The sequence below is a fragment of the Notothenia rossii genome (assembly GCF_949606895.1).
Source record: "Notothenia rossii genome assembly, chromosome: 4".
Lineage (NCBI taxonomy): Eukaryota > Metazoa > Chordata > Actinopteri > Perciformes > Nototheniidae > Notothenia > Notothenia rossii.
Window position 1 is genome coordinate 90,519,895 of NC_136902.1, and position 11,931 is coordinate 90,531,825.

The 11,931-nt window shown below is 41.4% G+C and overlaps 1 protein-coding gene across 1 annotated transcript; it reads right to left on the reverse strand.

The window, feature by feature from the left end:
* Nucleotides 1-1,221: 1,221 nt before the first annotated feature.
* rnf228 (ring finger protein 228) lies at nt 1,222-5,033 on the reverse strand. The gene has a single exon (XM_079675941.1). The coding sequence runs from the start codon at nt 4,674-4,676 to the stop codon at nt 3,903-3,905; it is 774 nt and encodes a 257-aa protein (XP_079532067.1). The 5' UTR covers nt 4,677-5,033; the 3' UTR covers nt 1,222-3,902.
* Between the last annotated feature and the right edge of the window lie 6,898 nt (nt 5,034-11,931).

Below are 11,931 nucleotides of genomic sequence, written 5' to 3' on the forward strand. Positions count from 1 at the left end.
AGAACTTCTTCCACTTCTGTGAAAGGTTTTTATAGCATGTAGCATTATTTGAGAACCAGTAGGGGGCATATTTGATGCATTACAGATAATCCTCAAGCACTGGAAAAACACAAGCAATGCTTTAACATTGAATGTGATTCCTATTCAAAAATGTGTTTCGTTGTGTTTAAATACACATGAGCCTAATCATGAGTAAATACATTAACAGCAAACCATTTCAACGTAGGTTTAATTGGATTAAATGTATTCTTGTTATGTTCAGTTCTGTGTTTATTCAAGTTCAATACTCAGGTGTTTTTATTCATCACAAAGTTATATGCTCTGTTTTTGAACTGGTTTTGTCATTTTTGTTATTACTTCTGGTTTGTGACGCATTTAGTGTGACTTTGTGTGTATGAAAAGTGCTATAAAAATAAACATTGATTGATTGATTGATTGATTGATTGATTGATTGTTTGGTTGTTTGGTTGGTTGGTTTGTTAACATGTCGGTTGGTTGTTTAATTGGTCATTAGGTTGGTTGGTCGGTAAGTCGGTCATTCCATTGATTGATTGATTGATTGGTTGATTGTTTGGTTGATCAGTCGGTCAGTCAGTCATTCGATTGATTGGTTAATTGGTCAGTTGGTTGACTGGTCGGTTGATTAGTCAGTTGGTCGGTTGGTCGCTCAGTCATTCGATTGATTGATTGATTGATTGATTGGTTGGTTGGTTGGTTGATTGGTTAGTTGATTGTTTGGTTGATCAGTCGGTCAGTCAGTCATTCGATTGATTGGTTAATTGGTCAGTTGGTTGACTGGTCGGTTGATTAGTCAGTTGGTCGGTTGGTCGCTCAGTCATTCGATTGATTGATTGATTAATTGATTGATTGATTGATTGGTCGGTTGTTCGGTCAGTCAGTTAGTCATTTGATTGATTGATTGATTGATTGATTGATTGATTTATTGATTGATTGATTGATTGATTGGTCGGTTGTTCGGTCAGTCAGTCAGTCATTGGATTGATTGGTTGATTGGTCGGTTGTTCGGTCAGTCAGTCAGTCATTGGATTGATTGATTGATTGATTGGTTGGTTAATTGGTCGGTTGGCTGATTAATCATTTGGTTGGTCAATCGGTCCGTCGGTTAGTCTGGCAGTCAATTGTTTGGTTGATTGATTGATTAGTTGGCTGATTGATTGAAAACACAGCCCACTGCTCTGAAACAAAACTATCAAAGCAAAGGATATTAATGTTTCCTTTATTACTGAAATGTGTTTATGTATGTAAAACAGCACATAAGGAACATTTCTCTGTGCAAATACGTTTCAACAACAACCACAGAGTCTCATAAAAACCAACAACAATTTATAGGTCCTCTGAAATAAATATGCTTACATTTAACAAAAGTTTAACACCCCATTACTTGTGTCAAATAAGAGGGTGAAAGTGCATCGTCTTAAAGATAGGGAAGGGTTGAGCAGGATGATTGAAGCAGATTGAGGGGGGGTTAGGAGATATATTGAATTGTTTTGGTTTATTCCTCTTGCAGTGAGGTGGGGGTACCATCAGTGTGAAAGGGCATCAAGTGCAAAACCACTATGGTGTCAAACGCATCTCACAATTTGATATCAAACACTAAAAAGGAAGTTTGGGGGGTCAAAACATGAAACAGGAGTGCAACAAGTGCTCCATGGCTGTCAAGGTGTTTCACTGCAACACAAGTAGGGTGTCACCTGTAGCCATATTGCAGAATAATACATTAATAATTGTATAGGTCGCAACGATTACATTTACCAACGCTTCACAGTAATATTCATAATACTCAAGAAGCCCACTTTATGGGCCTCTTCTTGCAAAACACTGTGTGATAAGGAGCAGATTTCACTTTCAGATACATTGTCCTTCTGAAGGGGAAAACATTGAAAGTGTAAAGGTTTTAAGGGGAATTAGATCTGTGTGTTATCGCAGATACTGAAATAACACAACTCTTCTCACATGCCTTTTTTCTAATTTTAGCAACAAAGCTCATGTTTCCAAAGGTAATTATGACTCCTGGAAACCCCAGAGGAAACAGAGTGACACCAGAACTGTTCAGCATGTCTGCCTCAGCCAAAACAACAGAAGTTGGATTGTATACTATCCCTGTTCATCAAGTAGACCAAGGTATCTATTCTGACCATTCAGATGCAAACACACATGTTTTTAAGTGTAAAAGGTGCCAGGTCTGGGAGGCAGCTCTATGTCGGAAACCCTGTTTTGTATCTTCCGTTGTTTAAGTGACAGAAAGAGGTAATCCCTGTGGCCGGTGCATGGGCTTCTATCATGATCAAAGTTGAAAATCACAAGCTTTAAACACTGTGTGCAGTGTTCAAAGAAAACATCCTGCAGAATCAGCTTGGGTTGGATAGGTCTCATTGAAAAAGATGAACCAGAAGTACTCACCACTTCTCTGTGGACTATTTACAGTTTCTTTGTAATCCAATTACATAACCTAAAAATGAACTTGTGAAGAAAATGAAATAAGTAAAAGATCTTCCAAATTGTCGTGGAGGCTAAGTAGCATGAAAGGGCAATGCTCCAGTAAAGTAAAAGTACCTATACTTCAGTAAAGTAATTTAGTCGTTTTTTTTTTAACACTGTTCGCCCAAAACATCTGGATGCACTAATTTGGACAACTGGGGGGGGGGGGGGGGGGGGGGTTACTTCATGAAGCAGCAAGGCGAGGCACAATGAGACATAACGTAAATTATGTTTGCAAAAGTGCCTTTCAGAAGCCGATCATGCACTAACGTTTCCAAACACAAGGTCAAAAACACAAGCTTTGAAAAACCTGGAATATGTGCAGTGGTCAAAGAAAACATCCTGCGGGAGCCGCTGGGGCACATGAATGGGCGACACTTTGTTTTGAAAAGTGGTGTGGACACTTCTTTCAGATTTAAAAAAAAAAACAGGGTATTCAGTAATGAATGCTTACAGTATTTTTTAGAAACACCTTATGACGTCTGAAGACTGCTTCGCTCTTCAATGTCACATACCCGACAAACGTTACATTGAAGAGCAAAGCAGAGAGAGATGTAAAATGGACATTTGGAAACGTCTTGCTAAAGTTTCTTATCAATGCGTGGAAGTGTTGAGGTCATTTTAGAATCAGTATGCTCTTTTAGCGTTCTTTACTTATTTTTCTTTAACTAGTGCGTTGCCTGTGCCCTGCTTCTACAAAGCGGGATGTTTGATTGCCTATTTTCTATTCAAAGTTTACTTAAATTAGTCACATGTCTATATTGCATCATTTGAGTTCTCATAACCCGACAGTGTGAGCGGACACAGAGGTCTCTGTTACATTTCTTTGTGCACGCTATTTCTCAAAACATATTTAAATTAAACTTTTAAAAAGCCGTAGGGACATTTCCCCAGCAGAAATGACGCCTTTGCACATTTAGAAAGGTCTCCAAGAAAAGGCTGATCCGGACTATTTACATTTCTTTTGTAACCCAATAACTTTGAGGCTTCTCACATAAACATACAAGCCTCCATAAAAAAACAAACTCCACCCCCTGGAAAGTCAGAAGTGATCAAACATCTGTACAACACAACAGTGCTTTGTTGAGCTATGAGAGTGGACAGTTTATCATACAGTGAGTGGCATTGTGGGATATGCATATAATAAAGCAGGATAGTGTGGGGGGGGGGGGGGGGGGGGGGCGAGGGGGGGGGAGGAGGGAAACCCAGGAAATAAATTCACATTCAGTCATCAAAGCAACCACAGGAGCGTTCACTGTCAATCCACCACTTCAGGAAAAGAGAGTATCGAGGGGTCATCATGTCGGCCACACAACACGGTGTTTACAATACTGATAAAAAGGCCATTTTGGACGATATTCACTCCTATATAAAAAGTAGAGGGAGCCTCAGCCCGCCGTCAGTCAGGCGTTTCTGCGCGAACTGCTGGTGGCGGAGGAGCGGCCCGTCTCGTGGTCCGGTCTGTATTTGAGCCAGCAGATGAGCCATGTCACAACCACCGAGAACATGGCCAGGATGCTCGCAACCGACAGGCAGATGGGTCCCGCAGGCGAAGGGGGGGTGCTGTGGCTGTGCACGAAGATCAGGCCCATGAACAGCAGCACGAGCATGGACAGGAAGGAGAAGATGACGCACACGCAGCCGGTGGTCAGCGCCACCCTCTTGCAGCTCTGACAGCTGTCGTAGCGCACCGAGTCCTGCGAGAGGGTGGTGGCGGTGGACACGGTGCCGGTTGTGGACGGGGTCGCCTGGCTGACGCTGCTGTACGTGCCCTCCTCCCGGCGGAGCGCGAGGAGAGCCGGGTGAAGCGGAGGGGGGAAGGGAGGCAGCGCGTCCTGAGGCAGAGGGTCCGAGTCCATGTACAGCGGGAAGTCCTCCGTCACCTTGGTGTTGTTGGGCAGGTTTTGTATCCGGTAATCCGGCACGGGGGTCCGATGGCGACACACGGGGCAGCTGATGCGCCATGGCCGCTCCTCGCGCAGATGGAGCGTGTTCAGGCACTCCTCGCAGAAGGTGTGCAGGCACTCGAGGATTTTAGGAGCACGGCGGTCAAGGTCGAAGTAATTGTAGCAGATTTTACACTCGTACTCCTCGTAGGGGAAGGCAGCGGCGCACGAGGGGGGCTCCGCCGCGGCGCGAGGAGCCACATCTACCTCTGCCATGTCATCTTTCGCCATGCACGCGCTCTCCGGTGAACACAAAGGGAGCTCGCGGACAGATGCTGATGACGGTGCACGTCTCTCCTCCCGCCGCCCCCCCCTCCCCTCCTCCTCTCATTGAAACGCCATCATCCCCGCGGACAGTGTTGTTATTATCACCCACCTCCCTCCCTTACACACACACACACACACACACACACACACACACACACACACACACACACACACACACACACACACACACACACACACACACACACACACACACACACACACACACACACACACACACACACTCATATTGATGCAATATGAACAGGCTGCTGCATAGATAGGTGGTTTTAAAATAAAAAGCGGTCATATAATGATCGGCAGTGTGTGTGTGTGTGTGTGTGTGTGTGTGTGTGTGTGTGTGTGTGTGTGTGTGTGTGTGTGTGTGTGTGTGTGTATGTGTGTGTGTGTGTGTGTGTGGGGGGGGGGGGGGATAATGGATGATGTAATGGTGGTGACTCCTCATCCATACAGAGGAAGGGGGAGAGTCCCTTTAATGGGTTGTTGTTGTTGTTGTTGTTGTTGCTTTCAATGCTGTTTAGCAGCCTATAAGAAGTTTTCATATAACATTTTAGTATGTACTGCAGAAATATAGAAATACTCTTTTACAATCTAAAGACAAAGTATGCATTAAAATAAACTTAAAGCACCAAAACCAAAATCACTCATTATCATCATCTTCGGAAAAATAAATATATTTTATTATCAGTGATCCATTAATGTGTATCATTTTAATAATGACTTCCCATCACTGGTTGTAATCACGTCAGAAACATCCGGACGCACTCATTTGGTCACTGTTTCCTAATGCTCTGCTTCCTGTTAGAGCATCCGAACCCACACAGTGAGACATGTGTTACATCAGAGGAGTCTCATGGGACTGAATCATTTTTGAAAAGAGCTTCATTTGGCTCTATGGAGATTATTTTTAAATGTCATTCAATTATGTGTTTGTCTTGATGCTTTTAATATTTTTTTGTAAAGCCAGTTGGATTGCCTTGTTGTTAAAGTGTGTCATATTAATATGCCTCGCCTTGATAAAGGAATTGAACATGTATTCATAAATCCTCGCAGGATCACGTCGAGTGGATGTAGAAAATCCAAAAATATGTCATTATGCAGAAGAGTCATTTCTACTCTGTATACAAAACAGCAACAGCCTTTTCTTAACATATACAAGTTAACTAAATACTAAGAACATTTATTAATGCAGGTAAGTACACGTTTCAGGTAGTCAAACCTGTTTCTGCTACCTTCAATTTTGCACTTTTAGCCTACTTTTCTACATTTATTGGATGAATTAAGTAACTTTGAAGATCAGGGCCGGTTTCTGGCACAGGCGGTCGATTTGTGCGCCAGATCTGGGGGGGGGGGGGCGCTGCGCTGGTAAAGTGTTGACCGTTGGTGCTCATCCTAATTTTCGGCCTTGATGTAACAACATTCATAATAAAGTAAATGTAACACCCTTTTCACCCCGGTTACACGTTTCATTTGCTCTGTACGATGGGCGCTGTAAGTGATGAAAGTGGGGGATGTTGGCTTATCAGGCGCCCGCAGCTCACAGCCAAAGAGAGAGAGAGAGAGGACGGCATCTGGTGCTAGCTGCGCTAACGGATATAAGAAGAAGATGTTTCTATAACCAGGGTGGAGGAGAGCTCTCATGTCAGACTGAGAGGCTCAGTGAGGTTAAGGACTCTCTGACTGAGTGTTTAGTTCACTTTAGTCTAAGTTATCTCAGTGGGTCTCAAATGGTTTGGTCACAATTTATGTAAACAAATATTTCCAAGGCACTCCTTTATAATTAAAATATATATATATCGTTTAGAACTGGAGATATTAAAAAATATACACAAATAAATAAATGTTAAGGTAAAATAAGATATAAATGAACAATAAAAATAAAATAAGTTACATGTATTTGTTATTGGCTATGGTAGGTTATTGGTTATGTTCATATACTTATTTGATTATTAAAATGTAAACTGATCTTTTTCATATGGGTGTTTTAGAGTTGTACCCCTAGATCAGGTCTCTCGTCAATGTGTGCCCAAAGTGCACCAGATTGAAGCATTTTACTTTAAAATGTTCAAAACAATCTTCGCGGGGGGCATACCCCCGGACCCCCCTAGACCTAGAGGATGTGACGTCCACCCCCCAAATCAAACATGTTCATACAATAATGAATACATTTGAAGCCTTTTTTATGTAACCAACATGTCAATACGTTTCTGTTTTTGTAGTGTATTTGTCTTTTGTAGAGATTTTTCATTTATTCTTTATATATTATATTGTGTATTCCTATTGATCTGTATCTTTTCTATTGTACGATACTGTACGGTTATAGCAGCAAATTGTCTCGAACCGGCCCGATGCAAACAAATATTATCAGTAAATAATGTTTAATGTATTATTCTAGGTCGATATCGAAATATAACTAAGATGGCACCGCGGATGGCTGTTGTGGTGCGCTCTGTTTTGTCTTGTTTTCTGTGTTGATTCAGTTTTTAGACTTTTTTTATCATTGTTTTATTTGTATGTATGTATTTTTATGTATGCACCAAAAACACCAAGACATATTCCTCGTATGTGTCGACCTACTTGGCAATAAACTTGTTTCTGATTGTGTTTGATCCCTTGCTGGAATACAACTACCTGTCCAGTAAAAATATTGAAATTGAAAATGTCCACCTTCGACAGATTCAACAAAAGAGTGATGAACACATGAATGCATCAATAATTATAATTAAATAACAGAACAATATTAATCTAAAGTGCGCCCTTGTGCAGAATAACAGCCTTCAGATTTGTATATTTTTATGCTAATTGTATGTTTTTCAATAAGTGAGCTTTTGACTGCAGGATAACAGAGTATTTCTTCACTAAGTATATACAAGTACTCAAGGGTGTAACTTTGGTTTGAGAAGTGGGGGGGACACAAAACAGGGGGTCCTCCGCAATGAAACATTTTCTCAATTTAATTCCATTTCCTGCCTTTCTACAAATATATTAGGGACTATAGTGTTAACAAATCCAAGAAAAATGTGTAGTGTATATAATGAGTGTGCACACTTATCTATTATCCTATCCATGTGAACCTGTCTTATTTGTGATGACCTCACATCCTCTAGGGAGGTCCGGGGGCATGAACCCCGCGAAGATGTTTTCTTTAAATTGAAGTTAAAAGCATCAATTTGGTGCACTTTGAGGGCTACATTAAGAGATGTATGGATACAGCTCTCAACACCCATATGAAACAGAACTGTATGTATTTCAATAATCAAAAAACCATTAGAATATGCTCACAACCAATAACACATATTTGATCAACTCCTCTCTCCTATCTTTATCTTACCTAGTCTGCATTCTTTCTTTTTATTTATGCATATTTTAATAATCACTCCCCTTTCAAACTGTGTTTTTTATTTTTGTACTGACCTACACATTGGAAGGATTTCTTAACTTATTTTATTTACAACTAATATTACATAGATGGACATATTTGTTTACATAGATAACCAAACCGTTTGAGACCCACTGAGATAACTTAGAGTCCTTTACCTCCCTACGCTGACGTTATCTCTCTCAGTCCGACAGGAGAGGACTCTCCCTCTCCTTATTGTTGAAACAGCTTCTAATCTCCTTTAGCTCCAAGCTAGCACCAGATGCTAACAACAACCCCCGTAACAATCTCAGTCTCTTTGTCTCTCTCTCTCTCTCTCAGTCTCTCAAAGTCCAACAGGAAAGAGCTCTCCCTCTCCTTATTGTTGAAACAGCTTCTAATCTCCGTTAGCTCCAAGCTAGCACCAGATGCTAACAACAACCCCATAACTATCTCAGTCTCTTTGTCTCTCTCTCTCTCTCTCTCTCTCTCTCTCTCTCTCTCTCTCTCTCTCTCTCTCTCTCTCAATTCAATTCAATTCAATTCAAAGGGGCTTTATTGGCATGAAAGTTAAATTAAACAATGTTGCCAAAGCATCACAATACAAAATAATTAACAACATTAACAGACATTTCAAATTTTTACATATTATTGATGATATATATATACAGTGATACAATTACATTTCAACACGTGTGTGTGTGTGTGTGTGTGTGTGTGTGTGTGTGTGTGTGTGTGTGTGTGTGTGTGTGTGTGTGTGTGTGTGTGTGAGTCTCATTCACTGTCCCTCAGGTTGTGGCATGTGTATACATATTGGGCAGCAAGGTGTGCCTTGTCTCCTTCTCCTAGGAGTACTCTCAGTCTTGAGAGGTCATCAACCTCCTTGAAACCTGGGATTACAGAGTTCAACTTGTTCCAATAAATGCTCCTTACTTCGTTGAATGTTTGGCACTTCAGGAGGAAGTGCATCTCTGTCTCAGTCTCACCTGTCGTACAGTGACCACATGTTCTGTTCTCTTTTGGTTGCCAGGATCTTTTGAGTCTTCCTGTTTCGATTGCCAGTTTGTGGTCACTGAGCCTGTACTTGGTTAGGATCTGTCTCTGCTTTCTATCTCTGACAGTAGAGAGATACTCTGCCAGCTCATACTCTCTGTTTAGAGCCAGGTAACATTCTAATCTACTTTGGCTTTTAGTTTCTTCTTCCCAATGTTGTAAATAGTTGTCTTTACATTGTGTTATAATGCGTTTGACTGTGATTGGTGTTTGGAGAGCAGTGTTGTTGAGAGACTGGTCAGAGTGGCTCTGAGAGGGGGCAGTTAGCCTCAGCACCAGCTGACATAGGGGACTCTTCTCTGGGGTTAGCTCTTGGCTTTGGAGGGCTTTGGAGTGGAGGGTGTCTCGGGGGCTGGATCTAAGGTGGTTAAAGAATGTCAGTGCTCTCTTTTGAGTGTTAATGATCAGTGGGTATCTGCCTAATTCTGCTCTACATGCATTTGTTGGTGTTTTTCTCTGAACACGTAAAATGTATCTGCAGAATTCTGCATGGAAAGACTCTGTTGGATGTTTGTCCCAGCGGGTATAGCTCTGGTGACTGAGTGGACCCCATACTTCACTACCGTACAGCGCAATGGGCTGGATCACACTATCAAAGATTTTGAGCCAGATTTTAATTGGAATTTGGACATTATAAAATGTTCTCTTAATTGCATTAAGAGCTCTTCTGGCTTTTTCTTTGAGTGCATTCACTGCCATGTTGAAACTTCCTGATGCTGTTATGGTTAAACCGAGGTAGGTGTAACTCATACTATGTTCGATGATATGATTATTTATGGTAAACTGGTATTTGTTCTCCTGACATCTGGGGCGTTTTTGGAAAACCATGACATTAGTTTTCTTCATATTGACTGCCAGGGCCCAGTTCTTACAGTACTGGTCTACTATGTCCAGCTGTTGTTGTAGTCCTTGTTCAGTAGGAGACAGCAGAACAAGGTCATCAGCATAAAGCAGACACTTCACCTCTCTCTCTAGGAGGGAGAGGCCAGGAGCAGCACAGTGATCCAACTGAACAGCAAGTTCATTTATATATATATTAAATAAAGTGGGACTTAAATTGCAACCCTGACGAACACCTCTTCTCTGGGTGAAGAATTCAGTTTGTTTGTCTCCAATTTTAACAGCACACTTATTCCCTAAATACATTGATTTAACCAGATCGTACATTTTGCCCCCTATACCACAATGTAGAAGTCTATAATAGAGCCCTTCGTGCCAAATAGAGTCGAAAGCTTTTTTGAAATCAATGAAACAAGTGAATATCTTACCATGTTTTGTTTGGTGTACATGTTTGTTAACTAAAGTGTGAAGGGTATATACATGGTCGGTGGTGCGGTGTTTTGGAAGGAAGCCAATTTGATTTTGACTCAAGATGGATTGTCGGTTAAGGAAATCTTGTATTCTTTTATTTAGAATACTACAGAATAATTTCCCCAGACAGCTGCTGACACAGATGCCACGGTAGTTATTAGGGTCTGATTTGTCTCCACTCTTATGAATGGGGGAAATGAGCCCTTTGCACCAGATGTCAGGAAAACATCCTGACTGCAATATGATATTGAACAGCTTTAATACTGTACCCTGCATCTCTGGGGTGCTGCATCTGAGCATTTCGTTTTGAATGTTGTCTGGGCCACAAGCTTTCCTTGGCCGGAGAGATTGTGTCTGTGTGGTCAACTCTTCCCAAGTCATTGGGAAATCAAGGGGGTTTTGGTTGTCTTTAATTGTTTCTTCTAATGTTTGGAGTTTCTCTTTTGTAATACATTGATCTGAATTCATTAGATTTATTGGTATGTCTTTGTACAAACTTTCAAAATGTTCTCTCCAGATGTCACCGTTTTGGATGGGTAATGCTTGCGGTTGTTTTGTGTTGAAGTTGCTCCACAGATCCCAGAATTGATTTTGATCAATGGCTTTCTCAATATCCTCAAGTTTCATGTGGGTATAATTTTGTTTTTTGTTCCTTATTGTACATTTATATTTGTTTAAAAGGTCATTGTATCTAATGCGTAAGGCTGGGTTGTTTGGTTGCCGATGTTTTTCATTTGCTATTTTTCTCAGGTCTTTTCTGATGGTCTTGCATTCCTGGTCAAACCATTTGTCAGCGTTTTGCCTTTTAACAGGCTTCCGCTTTTGTTTTACAAGGTCAGCTTTAATAGCTGCCTTGTGAAATATCATATTGATATAATCAATGGCCATGTTTACACCATCTTTGGTAGGAACATATTGATTTTGGTCAAATAGTGACATGTCATTCATCAGATCAGGTGAGTTCAAGGCCATGGTGAATTTGTCTCCACTGTCTGGGGCCCATCTGTAAGTAGGATTTAATGTATACAGCTTACTGGGTCCCCTTGTTGTGTCACTCATTGGACCTGAGACTTTAAAGAACACATTGATTTGGTTGTGGTCTGAAAAGGGGGATTGCTGTCTGACAGTGAATGCACTGATAGTGGAGGGGTCCATGTCAGTGATTGCATAGTCTACTACACTAGACCCTAGAGCTGAGGAGTATGTGAATCTCCCTAAAGAGTCCCCTCTGAACCTCCCGTTCACTATGTACAGGCCTAAGGCCCGACAGAGATGCACTATCTCTTTGCCATTCTGATTGATTTCAGAGTCAAGGCTGTTCCGATGGCTGACGGTTGGTGTGGTAAACAGGGGGGGCTCACCAAATACATGGTGGCTGCCCTGTGGGTCTATGACATCAGGTTCAATTCCTGTTCGTCCGTTCAGATCTCCAGTTAGAAGCACATTTCCCTGGGCCTGAAAGTAGGCTATTTCTGAATG